The sequence below is a fragment of the Schistocerca cancellata genome, chromosome 6 (genome assembly GCF_023864275.1).
Source record: "Schistocerca cancellata isolate TAMUIC-IGC-003103 chromosome 6, iqSchCanc2.1, whole genome shotgun sequence".
NCBI lineage: Eukaryota > Metazoa > Arthropoda > Insecta > Orthoptera > Acrididae > Schistocerca > Schistocerca cancellata.
This window is the reverse complement of record NC_064631.1, coordinates 210,224,991-210,242,571: the sequence shown is the minus strand read 5'-3', so window position 1 is coordinate 210,242,571 and position 17,581 is coordinate 210,224,991. Positions and strand designations below refer to the sequence as shown.

General features: G+C 43.3%; 1 protein-coding gene across 1 annotated transcript in view; it reads left to right on the top strand.

The window, feature by feature from the left end:
• LOC126191131 (uncharacterized) overlaps window positions 1-17,142 on the top strand; it is a 43,081-nt gene extending 25,939 nt beyond the window's left edge. Inside the window, exons 3-4 of the mRNA XM_049931880.1 lie at window positions 6,752-6,919; window positions 16,792-17,142. Coding sequence (XP_049787837.1) covers window positions 6,752-6,919; window positions 16,792-16,944 — 321 coding nt within the window. The 3' untranslated portion in view covers window positions 16,945-17,142. The remainder of the gene's footprint in view (window positions 1-6,751; window positions 6,920-16,791) is intronic.
• The last annotated feature ends 439 nt before the right edge of the window (window positions 17,143-17,581 follow it).

Below are 17,581 nucleotides of genomic sequence, written 5' to 3'. Positions count from 1 at the left end.
ACAGTAGACTTCTCCTTGCAGAAATGCTCTCTTCGCCCTGAATTTTAATCTCACTCCTAAATCTTTCACTTACGTCATTTGCTTCTTCGACGTTATATCTGAACGGCAAAAGATAAAGGCTGCATCCCTGTTTTACATACTTTTTTAATGTCCGCCTCCATATCTGAGTCGTCAGTGTGGTGGAACGCCATGTGTGTGTTTGTGTGCGTGTATGGGAGGGGAGGGGCGGGGGCGGTTCGATTTCCGGCTGTCTTGGAGATTTCGTCCGCTCGGAGACTGGGAGTTGTCCTCGTCCTCATTTCACTCTCATCGACGCTCAAGTCGCCGAAGTGGCGTCAGCTAAGCAGACTTGCACACGTGGCGGGGCTCCACCGCCTTCCCACAGAAAACAAAATAAACTCTTTTTAAGCCTAGCACCTCATTCTTAGACATCCATCTTATTGTTACTTCTTTGTTCTTTTACATATAGCTTACACCTGCAGTCCCGAGGTTTCTAATACCCTGCACCATTTCACAATGTCGAACGTTTTTTATAGGTCGACAAATCCCACGAAGGTGCCTTGATTTTTCTCAAGTCTTGCTTCCATTATCAAGCGCAACGTCAAAACTGACTCTCTGGTGCCGTTACCTTTCCTAATGCCAAAACCAGATGCTCAGTTGTGTTTTACATTCTTCTATATGCTCTTAAGCCGTGTGTGCCACAATTCTCGCACTGACCTGCCATCGCTATTTTTGGAATTGTGCGGATGATATTTTTCCGAAACTCTGTTGGTATGTCTCCAGTCTCATAGATTAGTATCTTTTCGTGTCCTTAGGCTTTTACAAGTATGCCTCCTCCTCTTGTGGTTTTTGAACCAGCTGAAGTTTACTGCAGAACTCCATTAGTCTTGGTCCTGTCTCGTTCCTACTACAGAGTCTATATTTTCTCGTAACACCATCTTCAGTTCCTTCTCCTACTATAACGTTCCAGTCCCCCATAATTATTAGATTATCATCTTCCTTTACGTGCTGAATTACACGTTAAATGCCGTCATGTAGTCTCCCTCCATCTACGCTTGCGACGTCGGCATGTGTAGGTGAATCTTTGTTGCTGAAGTTGGTTTCTGTAGATTCTTATGGGAATAATCCTTTTCAAAGTACATCTCTGTCGTATCTTTCCAGTCATGACGAATCCTATTTCCGCTATCCCATTTGCTACTGCTCTCGGTATTACTCAATATTCGTCTCTCCCTGAAATACTTATCTTATTTCTATTTCACTTCACTGACCCTCACTGTATCTAGAGTAAACCTTAGCACTGTGTTCGTCAGGTTTATTAGCTTTCCTGGTACATTCATGCTTCTGGCATTCCACGCTCCGATACACTTCGTTGGTTATTCAATATTTCTCTCAGGGACACCTCCCTCTTGGCAGTTGCCAGTGAAGAGATCGTCATGACACTTTTTTATGAACGCGTAATGACCACATTTTTTGTGTCTTTAGTGCAGTGGTTTCCATTGTCTTTCCGGACCAGAATCCTACGCCAAGAACAAGATGGCGCCAAATGATATACCCCTAGACCACTGTGTCCCTCTCTCCTTCCCTTTTGTAGAATATGAATGATTACACTCTTCTTCAAATCCAAAGTACTTCGCCTGTCTCACATATCATCAATGCCAGTGGAATAATAGTTCTGATGAGTCTTCCAGGCTGTATAGCCTTGGTCGAAAAAGTTTTTCGTTTCCTGAAGTTTCGTCCAGAGGAGCGCTGGACTCTTTGGAGGTGCTCCTGGTGACGACGCTGAGCCTCGCCGGCTCAGTAATGGAATGGTAATCGAATAACACTGTTGTGGCTGTATCTCCCTAGGTTCTCAGCATCTGAGCAAATATCTTCTACTTCAAGGGCCTTGTTTCAACTTAGGTCTTTCTTGCTCTTCCGGTAGTATTGCATGGGGGCTTAATTAAATATAATGCAAATAATTTTTAATTTTAGGTAGCTGACTGTCCGGTTACGCAGTCTCGTAACCGGTTGGCCCTGACTAGTATTACTCCGCAATCTGACTGCATAGAATAACAAGAAAGAATGAAAGAAAATTTCCGTTAACACAATTAATTAATTAAGTCCCCAGCAACTATAAAACCTAGGAAACAACAAAACACAAGTGTAGCTGTTCTGTGTGTGGAAGTGTGATTCAACGTACACATCTGGCACGGTTCTTCCTCAATAAGACCAGATATTTTAAACACAATTTATACTGAAGTAATTAAAAAAACCAGAAATACTATAATTGTACATAGAAACCACAAATACAGTCTAATACAAGAACACGAGCCAGATGCTTTGTTGACTGAACCTGTGACCAAGAGGCATTATTGTTTAAGACATTGAAATAATAAAAAAAGGAATTTTTTACCTTCATATATATTGACGAAAAGCACACTCTGATCATTACAGCATCCCCAATCCAACAATATCTGGCGTCTAGCCCATCAAACAATATGACAACATCTGAACAAGCACTCTCCATGGGAACTTCTCAACAACGACTCACCACTGCTACATCTCAACAAGCACTCTCCACCACGACTTCTCGATAAGAACTCTCCAGTACCACATCTCAACAAGCACTCTCCACTACGACTTCTCAGCAAGCACTGCCAGTGGAGGCGACTGAATAATACTCTTTGGCGCAATCTCTGGCGCTGTGGCTCAGTGTAGCCACCTTTCATATGCCCCTTCTCCACGGGCCAGAATTTGATGGTATTTTTGCCAGCATTGGTGGTGAAAATACCACCAAATTCGTCCAAAAAAATACAGACGAAAATATAAGATAATATTGATAAGTAAATATCACTTCACTAAATAAATTTTGGCTTTGCACTGACTCTTCAATAACCTAACCCATCTCTGTTTTTAATTCAGATCCTAACTGTGATCCCAGTGAGTCTAAACCGTGTTTCCATTGTTTCCATCTCCGTTTTAATTGTTCCTATTTGTGAGTCTAACCTTGTTGCCAAAGTTCCCATCTCTGTTTTTAATTCAGATCCTAACTGTGATCCCCGTGAGTCTAACAGTGTTTCCATTGTTCCCATATCAGTTTTAATTGTTCCTATTTGTGATCCCAACTTTAATATTGCACTCATTAACTGATCCATATTAACTGGTTCGAAATTCTTTTCGCCCCTAACATTTCCCGTAAAACTAACTTCCTTCGACATAGCCGTAAAGCTATCTGTGTTCGATACTATTCCAGAATCTTCTGTCGTTAATCTCGAATTCTGAAAATTTTTTGATTGTGAAAAATTTTGAACTGGTTCCGGACTATTTTCCCGACTTATTAAATTGTTTTCTACTTCATTATTTATCATACCGTTATCATGTGTTGGCGAGTTCGCCACGTTAACAATTTCGTCATTCTCACTATCCATCATGTTTACCTTTTTCATCGATCGCGTAATCATTTACAAAACATACAAAACTCGTCACTATACGAAAATTACACACAATATGACACTTTATCACCAACAATACCATTCATATGAAATGCTTCCCGACAAACACGCCTAACGAACAATTAAAACCTTCACAATTGCACAAAATTGTCAAACCCATATACAAGACATCAAAAATTAAATTCTGCAAAAATACCATTAGAAGAATGACAAGACAACTACAAATGTTCAATTACCAAATCTACACATGCAATATAAACTACAATTACTAAACTACAAATTACTAAAACCATATTACTGTCTGCTATTTTTACTACCAGAAGATTCCACGGGACGATCCGAGGCAGCGGTCGCCACGTGCATGGGGGCTTAATTATATTATGAATGCAAATACTTTTTAATTTTAGTAGCTGTCTGTCCGGCTACGAAGTCTCGTAAACGGTTGGTCCTGATTAGTATTTGTACGCAATCTGACTGCATAGAATAACAACAAGAACGAAAGAAAACTTCCGTTAACACAATTAATTAATTAAGTCCCCAGCAACTATAAAACCTAGGAAACAACAAAACACAAGTGTAGCTGTTCTGTGTGTGGAAGTATGATTCAACGTACACATCTGGCGCGGTTCTTCCTCAAGAAGACCAGATGTTTTAAACACCATTTATATTGAAGTAATTTAAAAAAAAACAGAAATACTATAATTGCACATAGAAACCACAAATACAGTCTAATACAAGAACACGAGCCAGATGCTTTGTTGACTGAACCTGTGACCAAGAGGCATTATTGTTTAAGACATTGAAATAATAAAAAAAGGAATTTTTTGCCTTCATATATATTGACGAAAAGCACACTCTGATCATTACAGCATCCCCAGTCCAACAATATCTGGTGTCTAGCCCATCAAACAATATGACAACATCTGAACAAGCACTCTCCATGGGAACTTCTCAACAACGACTCACCACTGCTACATCTCAACAAGCACTCTCCACCACGACTTCTCGATAAGAACTCTCCAGTACCACATCTCAACAAGCACTCTCCACTACGACTTCTCAGCAAGCACTGCCAGTGGAGGCGACTGAATAATACTCTTTGGCGCAATCTCTGGCGCTGTGGCTCAGTGTAGCCACCTTTCAGTATTTCCGATCTCATCTTGATGTACTTCTTCTTCTCTTTCCATAATACTGTCTTCAAGATTGTTCTCCTTTTGGAGATACTCTGTATAAGCCTATCACCTTTCAGCATTCCCTTCTTTGCTTAGTACTGGTTTGTCATCTGAGCTCTTAATATTTTTCAAAGATCTCTTAAATTTTCCTATAAGCTGTATCTACCTTTTCTATAGTCATGCATTCTTCTACAGCTTTGCGTTTTCCCTCCAGCTATTCTTGTTTAGTAATTTTGTACTTTCTGAAAAAGTCTCAATTTCTACAGATCTGTGCCCCCGTTTGTGTGCTTCATTTGATGTTTTCTTATATTTTTTTCCTCTTCAGTTAAATTCGGTATCTCTTGAGTTATCCATGCATTTATAATGGGCATTGTCTTATTCCCTATCTGATGAATTATACAGGGTGTTCTAAAATTCCCCTTACAGACTTTCAGGATTTATAGAGGGGACTGAGTAGATAATATTCTGAGCCCATGTCCGGAAACGTACCGCTTCCGTCCTATAACCGTTTGAACACATGTTGCTAACGATACCACTTTTACTCAGAACATCGCATGTTTTAGAATGTCAGTCACTAGTAACCAAACAAACAAAAAGTAAACTTAATCAGTCTTCACAGACGCTATTGTTTGGAGTTCATCTTAAGCCGTTTTCGTCCATTTCAAAGAAGGGTAGCGGTCTGGTTCACGACAAGTAAGACATCAAGTTCGGTGCACACATTGTATCTATGAATGTTGCTGTGGCGCACGCGCTCTATCACAGCTGGTGTCTCTGCAATCTTTCCTGCAGCGGCCACAGCTCGCGAAACCCTATCTTTTTCTGTCTCTACTGGAATCTCACAGAGCAAACTCTTCATTTCATCCCAGAGGAAAAAGTCCAATGGACTCAAATCCGGAGATCATGGAGGCCGTGGGACTGGACCAGCTCGGTCTATTCACCTGTAAACGAATCGTTGGTCCAGGTGTTCCCGAACATGACGTGACAAATGAGGGGACTCGCCGTCATGCCGAAACCACATATCTTGACGGACATCCTATGGCACATCATCCAACAAAACACCCACTTGTTGTACGAGGGTCAAGTAGATGGGATCCGTGAAATTGGGTGGAAGCGTGTACAGTCCAGTCACACGACCATCCAGAATAAATATCGACACATTGATTCCAAATCTGCGTTGGAATCGCTGTACATGTGTAGCATGCGTGTTTTCGTCTTCCTAGAACGCAGTGCCTAGTAAATTTCCATTCATCCGTGAAGAGAATGCGCCGTCGAAGTACTAGGGGGTCGTTGATGCAACGGCACAGAATCTGAGTACAGAACTCAACGTGTGGTGCAAAATCGGCTGACGTTAGTGATCGTGTCCTTTGGAGGTGGGATGAATGTAGTTGTTGCTCATCAAGAACACACCAGATGGTGCTGGGAGCAACACCCATTTCACTTGCAAATGCTCGTATACTCGTTGGCGGGTTCCCTTCAGTGTGATGCTGTAAGACTCCACCCAGTTCGGGTGTGCGGCGGCTTCTTAGAGCACCACAGTCACGCTTGCTGACGGTGAAGATACGCCTTTCTTGAAGCAGTTGCCTAACTGTGGCGAAAAGGATATGCGATGGATTCGGGCGTGGTGGATAACGACCTTCATAAAGGCGACGAGCAACTCATCGATTACCGTGAGTTTTGCCATACGGAAGGATCATGACGGTGTATTCTGCAAACGAATACTCAGCCTTGTTGAGCTAAGTGTCACAGACACTTGAATTGGACTCGAACCAGGTGAGAGAGGTAGGGTAGACATCAGCCGATCCGGTAAGCACCACTCACAGTGACTTCACTGTCGCAGAGCTACCTAGGAAATATATCTTCAAATGGATATTTTCAAATGCCTGTAGCACGGAAACCGTACGTTTTCGGACATGGGTTCCAGTTCAAAATATTGTATACTCAGTCCCATCTAAAAGTACTAGAAGTCTGCAAGGAGAATTTTAGAGCACCTTGTATCAGTTCTGAGAGATCCATTTTTAATCAGCCCCAAGTTTTTTTTTAACTTTCAGAGCGCTGTGTAGATGACTATTGTGCAATCATGATTTTCCGTTTCATCGAAAGCATTGTCAACCAACAATGTTTTATTTCGTTTTTCTTTTTTGTACACAGGTGAAGGTGGAATTCACGAGGTGTGACTCCAAATCGCAGCCATCTAGCTGCTCTCTCTTCTTCGAGGAAGAGTTTGACAACTTCTGTGATCGCATCAACGATCCCAACACACCCTGGTCGAACGCCGTCAAGACAACATCCCCACCGGTCGAATGTCCCGTGCAGCCGGTACGTTCCATACAGCAAAGCTAATTTGCACTCAGTGCGTTGTACGAAATGAAAATATCAATGTAAACAATGAAATCAAATCAGTACACCATCGCATTTACTGCGGTATCGTCCACGATAATCGTGGCAACTGCAAATAAGTGGTGTTTCAAAATTGTGTAGGTTTTAAGACTTTTTAAAATTTAATACATTCAACTTACAATTATCAAAAAATAAATGAAAGAACAACTGGAACAGCTTTTCTCGCAAGTGTTCAATGTGGGCACCTTTCGTCAAATATCGAGTCGTTAGGCGCGTTCTTCCCAAACTTTGATCAGTATGACTGGAGTAATTGTTGCAACAACGCTGTTTCTAAAGTCGGGTAGATCCTCTGGTAACGGAGACACGTACACAATGTTCCATTATAATCCCCCATAGGTAAAAATCACAAGGCGTCAAGTCGTGTCTGACCGCAGAGGTCATGTAATACAAGCTATGTCATCCAGCCTCGTGCGGCCAATCCAGCGGTCTGGTACATCGTGTTTTAATCCATTGCGTACTGAGTTTATGCCAGTGGGGCTTCGCGCCATTATGCTGCCAAACAAAGTTTTGTAGTTCAGTTTATTCCATTTTTGAGGAAGCAGCCACATAGTTGTGGCGCATCATGATAAGAAATATCAGTTACAGTTGCTTCAACGAAAAAGAATGGCTCATAAACTTTCCGCCGCGATACGACTTAAAAACTGTTCCACGAGTCTCGTAACTGTACCATCTAGTGCGAATTTGCTGACCCACAGTAGCAAACGTTATGTATGTTGACATTTCCACGTACGTGAAACGTCGATTCATCACTGAGGACGACACTATTCATGTAGCAACATTCGTTTGCAAAGGTAGCACGTGAACAATACTCTGTAGGCTTTAAAGCTCCTAACAACGGCAGACGTTAAGGACGCAGTTGCAAGCTTCGCCTTAAAACTCTCGACATAGATGTTAGTGGAAATGCTAATTGACGACTAGCCTTCCGAACTGATTTCTTGGGCTCTGTGCGAAAGACCCTCACTTGTTCAACACGTTTTTCAGTGCTCTCGGTCGTTCCATACTCTTTGCTTTCCACACACGTACAAAGAAAACTGAGTGAGTTGCTTTTTCATTTAATGTGTTAAAATGAATGCAAGTTGAATGTAATAAATGACACAAAGCCTCAAAAACCGTATATTCCGTTCAGGGGCTGTAGAAGGTAAAAACTGTAGAGGAAAACAGAACTGGAATACATCCAGCAAGTAATTGAGGATGTAGGTTGTATGTGTTACTCTGATATGAAGAGGTTGGCACAGGAGACGAATTAGTGGCGGGTCGCATCAAACCGGTCACAAGACTGAACACTTAAAAAATTATAATAATAATAATTTTGAAATGTCCTGTATATGCTAAACTACTTCCAACAAAAATTAACCAAGCATCACTAGTAGTCGTCATAACCACTTACGTCATCCAAGCGCGGTTGACTCAAACTGTTAGTCTCACTGTTATTTCTCCCTTACTATTTCCGAGAAACTCGATACGAGTCATGACAGAAGAAAATTACCTTGATAACCGCGTTTGTGAACTAACCTGAATGATGAAACTGAAAGTGTTACAGATGTTACCACCAGAACACACCTCTGCAGTGCTCAAAAACATCGGTTCCCCCAGTGGTGCTATTTATTCCAACACACTTCGCGCAAAGCCTTTTGGTTGTATTGTGCGCAACAAATGCCCTGAAGGGACGAAACATTGCCCACTGCTAGAATGAATAGCTGCTAGAAGCATTTCGGGCACGTCATGTGATAAGTTAAATACATAACGGAAGGAAAGACCTATAAGAAATGATTCTAGCGACGATACGGTCCGCTATGGAGAAATCCTCTGACGTAAGCTACTTTGAGAGAGGGCAGATGGCCATGGCCCCGCGCCTGCAACCAGGCGTCTCGGAAATGCCGAAGCAGGTCAGTTATTCGCGTGCTGCTATGTTGGGTATGTACGGAAACTGGCTGAAGGCTGGTGAACCCGCGAGCAGGCCACAAGATATTAAACATCCATGCTTCATAACAGAACGTGGAGGTCCGAGAGTCTTGCCCTATCTGTAAAGCATTCCTGGTGGCAATCTGTGGCAGATCTCACGGCACTGTACAATGCTTGTGCAGAAAAAAGTGCTTCAGATCAAACCGTTCAGCGCACTTCGTTGAACACGACGCTTCGCAGCAGGTGACCTTAGGTGTTCTCATGTCGACCCAACAACACCGTCAATTAAGATTGCAGTGAACATGGGATCATTGAGACTTGACTATGGAGAAGAGTAAAAGTGTCTTGCGATCGGATGAATCACGTTTCTTGTGACACCAGGTTGAATATTATCCTTTCATGCATACTCGGAGTTAAAGATGGTCTGATGATGGCTTGATAAAAGACCGAAACCGATCACCAAATGAGATGTGTACCATTCACATGCCATCTGGACTGTTTTATTGAAATAGTTTTAATATAATTTTATCGATCGCCGTTTTCCTAAGCAAAATGTTCTAAAAATTATGAAGCGATTTGGACGGAACACACCTCGGCTGCTACCAGCTGCCAGACCAGCGCCCACAAACAATTAGTCCGTAATTTACGGGAACTGCGTGGAGTTTCATGTAGACATGCTGCGTTGCGATTGGTAAGAACTATTAAACGCAATCACAAAGCTGATGTGATACTCTGTACGGCTGTATTCTACTCAGTACATGACAGGACCTGCATCGAACACCATTCAGAACTCAAGGAGTGCATCATCAACCTTGGCGCCAGTATCTGCTACCTTCTCTCGAAGCTGTCGAATCCGTGTCACACAGACTCGCTGGTGCTTGCCTTAGAAAGATGCTCCATAACGGTATTAGGAGGGTCATCATAATGGTTTGGCTCGGAAATACGAAGGCGAATTGAAAAGTAATGCCTCAGAAATTCTTATGTGCAAACTCTGAGAGCTTTTTAAATGAAACGAACTTTATTACCATTCGACAGTTTTATTCTTCATGTCTTCATATTTGTTTCTCTACATGGTCACCCTGGCGTCGAACACATTTCTCCCTGTGAGAGAGCAGGTTTGGCAATTAAGGAAAACTTCACAAGCAAAGAACACTAAAAAAGCATTGTATTGGATGGCTGGTTTCGACAGAGCCACCCTGTACGCTGTCATCATCCAATTTCGTGCTTTAAAACATTACAATATATTGTTCGTGATAGTGGGAATTGTATATACAATGTGAAATGACTTGCAGCATTGGTGGAAAATATATTGTAATATTTTAAAGCCTAAGATCTGATGACAGAACGGCTCTGTCGAAACCAATTACCCAATATTTTTAGCGATCTTTGCTTGTGGAGTGTTCTTTAGTTATGTATGTTCCAGATATCCGCCATACTGACGAGTGAGGAATACACAGAGCCGTTCAGCTGCCCGTACAGGTAAGTTTTATGCAACCCGCAACGCCTCCTAGAACCACATAGGAGATTTTCATATTCCCTCGTTCGCTACATGAAAACTATTAGTCCTACAAAAAATGAACATAACTTTTTTGTAGTAAATTTCATGTAGTTAAAATTTTGTACTGGGGTACGTTTCTGCTGGAGACCACAATTTTCGTGGTAGTACAGAAAACCGCATTTGCTGGTCACTTCTGTATGTTTTTCTTGCACGATTCGAAAACTTAGATCTCTAGCGAAAACGTATCCTAGTACAAAGTGTAACTACATTAAATTTTCTACAGAAAGGTCCCATTCATTTTTTCTGCAGGACTGATAGTTTTCATGTAGTGAGAAAGAGAATGTGAAAATCTTGCAAGTGGTGTTTTGAGGCACTGCGGATTGCATAGAACCCGTGCGTAGTGGCACCTGGATCACCCTGTGCAAAGATCAGGTTGTTGCAGCAGTCACTGTGTAATGTTTGAGTTCATTCACGGACCCACAACCACACCTCTGCTTGCACCGCTTCATGACTATCAAAGTCAGCTCCTCGAAAGTATTGTTTAAATTTTTGGAAATAGATGAAGATTGGATGGGATGAAGTCGGTAGTGTACGGAGTATGTCACGGTGCTCGTCTATAGCCTGACACTGTCTCGCTGAAAGAGAGGGTGCTCCACATGTGGACAAATCTTTGGATTCGTGCTTTCAGTTCTCTGAGGGTCTCGCAGAACACCGACATAGTTAAGTTATACACTCCTGGAAATTGAAATAAGAACACCGTGAATTCATTGTCCCAGGAAGGGGAAACTTTATTGACACATTCCTGGGGTCAGATACATCACATGATCACACTGACAGAACCACAGGCACATAGACACAGGCAACAGAGCATGCACAATGTCGGCACTAGTACAGTGTATATCCACCTTTCGCAGCAATGCAGGCTGCTATTCTCCCATGGAGACGATCGTAGAGATGCTGGATGTAGTCCTGTGGAACGGCTTGCCATGCCATTTCCACGTGGCGCCTCAGTTGGACCAGCGTTCGTGCTGGACGTGCAGACCGCGTGAGACGACGCTTCATCCAGTCCCAAACACGCTCAATGGGGGACAGATCCGGAGATCTTGCTGGCCAGGGTAGTTGACTTACACCTTCTAGAGCACGTTGGGTGGCACGGGATACATGCGGACGTGCATTGTCCTGTTGGAACAGCAAGTTCCCTTGCCGGTCTAGGAATGGTAGAACGATGGGTTCGATGACGGTTTGGATGTACCGTGCACTATTCAGTGTCCCCTCGACGATCACCGGTGGTGTACGGCCAGTGTAGGAGATCGCTCCCCACACCACGATGCCGGGTGTTGGCCCTGTAGGCCTCGGTCGTATGCAGTCCTGATTGTGGCGCTCACCTGCACGGCGCCAAACACGCATACGACCATCATTGGCACCAAGGCAGAAGCGACTCTCATCGCTGAAGACGACACGTCTCCATTCGTCCCTCCATTCACGCCTGTCGCGACACCACTGGAGGCGGGCTGCACGATGTTGGGGCGTGAGCGGAAGACGGCCTAACGGTGTGCGGGACCGTAGCCCAGCTTCATGGAGACGGTTGCGAATGGTCCTCGCCGATACCCCAGGAGCAACAGTGTCCCTAATTTGCTGGGAAGTGGTGGTGCGGTCCCCTACGGCACTGCGTAGGATCCTACGGTCTTGGCATGCATCCGTGCGTCGCTGCGGTCCGGTCCCAGGTCGACGGGCACGTGCACCTTCCGCCGACCACTGGCGACAACATCGATGTACTGTGGAGACCTCACGCCCCACGTGTTGAGCAATTCGGCGGTACGTCCACCCGGCCTCCCGCATGCCCACTATACGCCCTCGCTCAAAGTCCGTCAACTGCACATACGGTTCACGTCCACGCTGTCGCGGCATGCTACCAGTGTTAAAGACTGCGATGGAGCTCCGTATGCCACGGCAAACTGGCTGACACTGACGGCGGCGGTGCACAAATGCTGCGCAGCTAGCGCCATTCGACGGCCAACACCGCGGTTCCTGGTGTGTCCGCTGTGCCGTGCGTGTGATCATTGCTTGTACAGCCCTCTCGCAGTGTCCGGAGCAAGTATGGTGGGTCTGACACACCGGTGTCAATGTGTTCTTTTTTCCATTTCCAGGAGTGTATAAACCTTCATATAACATGCTACAATTTGGAGTGACAGAGGGTTGCAACTTGCGTCAGCGAAGCGAGAAAGTCGCTCGAGTAATGTGCGTCACATGTAATTCATCTTCAGACTTGAGAAGAGAATAAAAAATTCGGAGGCACTGCTTTTCAGCACGTGCTCGTAAATGTCAATAAATGTTTAGCTATTGATTAACAATCAAAAACGCACATCACCTATTTCCACTCGTTGAATATAAGGCTTGTTCTCAATTTCATCAGTTTTTACAATCCCACAGGAAAAGTCCGAAATATCTTCCACTTACATTACACAGAATGAAGTCGTTGGCTCTTTGATTGGAGTACCCTGTCATGTACCCTTAAACGGCATCGAAGACATTCGCAAGTACGCACGACACGTTGATAAAAGATTTGATAGCAAATAAATTTTATATAGGGCGAAAGTGCGGGTCCTCACATCCAGTAGAGGGCGCCATTTTGAGTGGTGGCTCGCCAGGCTCAGCGCTTGGGCTTGGTATTGGGCTGTTTCGCTATGCACCAAAAATGGTTCAAATGGCTCTGAGCACTATGCGACTTAACTTACGAGGTCATCAGTCGCCTAGAACTTAGAACTAATTAAACCTGACTAACCTAAGGACATCCCACACATCCATGCCCGAGGCAGGATTCGAACCTGCGACCGGAGCGCGCTATGCACCGGTTGCAAGCATAATGCCCTCATTGTGGACATTCTCTAAGATCTTCAGATACGTCTGCCTTGCAGATCTTTACAAAGTACAACAACTGAAATCCATGGAAGTTTTTTTTCTGGTGACAATTTTCTTTTCTCCTTGCCCATTGTACCTGTGCAACAGAGATTGGACGAGTAATGGTAAACTGCGAAATATTGAACCATTTCGGATCACGTTTTATGTAATTTCTCGAGATCACAAATCACCTTTTCCGCAGTCAAAGTGAATTCTGAAAACAGCAGTCGTGTGAAACCCAGTTCGCCCTGTTTGTCCACGTGGTCCAGGTGGCAGTAGATACTGGCGCGGTGCCCAGGTCGATGCCGAGTTCCTTGAGTTCTGGACGGTGTTCGATACAGTTCCCAGCTGTCTTCGCCTGAATAAAATGTGGACACACGGAATGAAATACGAGGTTAATGATTGGATTTAAGAGTTGTAAAAACGTATGGCAGCATTTTCTTAGTTACTTAGTTGCTTGTCCCACAAATCAGTTGAACAATTCTTTTATCGAAACAGTCTGGAATGACTCAGAAAAAACATCTTCAGACGTAAAGGTAGCTTAGAGCGTAACTCGTGGAAATTTTTCAGGATCAATACTCATTAAAATGTATAGAACGGAATCTCGATGAGATTATTCCGCGGACGGTACTACATGCGCTGTTAAGAGAAAACTTCTCGTTTCTGGCGGTTTCTGTGCCTGACTGTACCCATTTTGCTGGCAGCGCTTTTAACAGAGTACCATGTTGTAGTGTTTCATATAGCGCACCAAGGCAAAAACTCACTTCTTTTCCTTTATCGCTATTTCAGCGTCCCCCCCCCCCCTCCCCCCGCCCAACGGGAAACTGGAGTTGGAACGGTACGACTCAGCCATGCTGACTCTACAGCCGTCCATAACTGTGAAAGTGTTGCTGGTGCAGGATTTTATGCACGAACTGACTTCTCGATTATGTCCAATAAATAATCGATGGGATTCACACCGGGCTATCAGGATGACCAAACTATCCGCCTGAATTTTTCAGAATGATTTTCAATCGAATCACGAACAGTTGTGCTCCTGTGACATGGCGCATTGTTGTTTGGGAAACGTGATGTCCATGAATGGGTGCAAATGATTTCCAAGTAGTCGAACATCCAGAGGACCCGCTCCATTCCACGTAAACACAGCCCACACCATTATGGAGCCGCCACCAGCTTGCACAGTGCCTTTTAGACAACTTTTGTCCCTGGCTTCGTGGGGCTTGCGCCATAATCGAACCCTACCATTAGCTCTTATTAATAGAAATCGGGACTCATCTGATCAGACTCGGCTTAACAATCGCCTAGGGTCCAACCGACAAGGTCACGAGCCCAGGAGAGGCACTGAAGGCGATGTCACTCTTTTCAGTTACCTGCCATAGTCCATTAATGCCAAACGTCGCCACACTACCCTAACGGACGCGTCTGCCATACGTCCCACACGGATTTCTGCGGTTATACCGCGCTGTGTTGCTTCTCTGTTAGCACTGACATCTCTACTAAAACGCCGCTGCTCTTGGTACACTATTCACTCTGTGGATCACAGAGTACTGAATTCCCTAACGATTTCAGGAATGGAATGTCTGATGCGTCCAGTTTCAATCACCATCCCGCGTTCAAAGTCTGCTAATTCCCGTCTTGTGGCCAGAACTGCGTCGGACACCTTTTCATACGAATCACCTGACTACAAACGACAGCTCCGCCAAACCACTGCCCTTTCGTACCTTGTGTGCGCGATACTATCACCATTTTTAAATGTGAATGTCGCTATTCAATGACTTTTGCTACCTCAGTGTAAGTCAGTGGATTTCCCCAAGCCGGCAGTTGTGGCCGAGCGGTTCTAGGCGCTTCAGTCCGGTACCGCGCTGCTGATACGGTCTCAGGTTTGAATCCTGCCTCGGGCATGGATGTGTGTGAGGTCCTTAGGTTAGTTAGGTTTAAGTAGTTCTAAGTCTAGGGGACTGATGACCTCAGATGTTAAGTCCCATAGTGCTCAGAGCCATTTGAACCATTTTTGGATTTCCCCACTTGCGCCCTGTGTCGTCTCTAGAATGGGTCTTCATTCGTCTCTGCTCCCCTTCTATACTTTCCAGTTATCTCGTGGTGGGCAGCGATCGTAATGTTTAGTCTCATCAGCGAATTATTTTGCCTTACTCTGAGGTGAGCAACCAGCTTACAAAGTTGTCAAAATATCTTCGACTGCGATATTGCTTGCTTAACCGACCCCAATAAGAATTTTTTTTTGATTGCAACATTTCAGAGGAAATTAAATTTACTTCTGCACATATGATGGTTGTGTTTATTATGCGTAGAGAGTAGAGTTATTGATATTGAATATGTGATATCATAATTTATCTCAAAATGTTATGTGTAACTAATTTATTGGCATGTCGTGACTCCAACTAAATTTCACAGTAACTGAGATGCTTTTATTTCTGTTTGGGTAAGTTACCATGTAATCAGATTTTTGGAGGATTATGTTTGCTTTATGAGTTGCTCATTTTGTCGACCAGATAAAAATTACCAAACCTAAGAGCCTAAGAACAAGAAAGGGAGACAGCATCTCAAAAGGGAGTGAGACATGCAGGCTATTTCCCAGGTTATTGAATATGTACCATGAACAAACAATAAGAGGAAATTCAAGGTTAGAGGAAGTAAACAATTTAATATTTGTTGATGAGATTTGAATTCTCTCAGAGAAAACCAAGGAACTGGAAAATCGGTTGAACGGAATGGATAGCGTGTTGAATAGATGCTAAAAGATGAACAACGAAACTGAAACAAAGGGAACGAAGTTTAGAAGCAATAAATGAGGCGTGGCTGAGATAATTAGATTAGGAAACGAATTCTGCCATTTCGGCAGCAAAGTAACAAATGATTGCCACAGCAGAGAAGATTTAAGGTTTATATAAGTATTTCAGCATGTAATATAAATTTAAGTGTGAGGTATTGGTTTGGGGTGTAAACTTATACAGAAGTGAAATGTAAACTATAAAGACGACAGACAAAAGTAGAATACAAGCTAATAAAACGTCTTGCCTCTGATGAATGCAGAAAATTCGACTGATAGATCGGAGAACTAATGAAGAGGTACTGAACTGCTCTGAAGGAATTTGTTGATAAGACACATCCTGAAGCAGTAATGGTTATGGAATATGGAATTGAAGTGTGGTGGTAAAATTGTAGAGGGAGACGAAGGATTTACTATGAAAAGCATATACAAATTACTGTAGTTTGCAGTAGGTGTGAAGACACGCAGAGGCTTGCACGGGGTAGACTACCGTGAAGAAATTGATCAAACCAGCGTTCGTACTCACAACAACAACAGAAAAAACAATTCATATGTGCAATTGCTAATCACTGTACTTGTACAGTAAGTGAAATTTAAGAAGAACATGGCACAGAGCAAAATCCGTATCGTTCTTCGCCATTTCCTCTCATTTACCTACGTCATCTGCGAACTGTCAGATTTCATATGGCTTTGTTTTGTTTTCAGGACACTTTCTTAACGTTAGGTACGCTGATAGACGCTACCACATTGGACAACGCCCCAGAAGGCTACTGGACGGCTAAGTTGCAAGCGGTGCGGGACGGTGAAACTGTATTTTGTCTCCTGGCCGATGCGAAAATCATAGAAGTTGTACTGTAATCGCTGCAGACCCGGCTTATGATTAGCTACTCAGAATAATGTTTTTAAACGGATAGAGGCTGTTTATTCTGCAGAATATGAGCACAAAGGGAAATAGAAGAACCAGGTGGTAACTACGCTTATTTTGTGTACCTTGAATGTAATTGTATTTAACTTGTCGTCTGTAAACCTGATAATAAAAGATATACAGAAACGAGAGCAGAGATTAATGTGAAAGTCTGAACAGAACGAACTCAATTTACAATAGTGACGGGGGTAAAAACAGAAGACAGAGTTACATAATTTCTGCTTCCAGCACTTGGAGTTCAGCTCGTGATAAAATGTAGCATACAAGGTAAGACGTTATCATTTATGTTACTTGAGGAAATGAAAATTTGAAAATAAACATTAAGTAATAGGATTTCAATAAAGATATTAACAAATGATACAGTAAAAATCACAAAACGATATTCAGGTGATCTAAAATTATATTCATTTAAAAGTTATCAATCACGTTAATGGTGTTAAACAAATCGGTTCTCTCATTTCGAGAGATATCTATGAAAAGCCTTTCAAACCTATCCTCTCTGTTAGTCATCTAGTGCTTAAATGCAGTGATGAACAACATTATGACGACTGCCACAGCGAGAGTGAATGC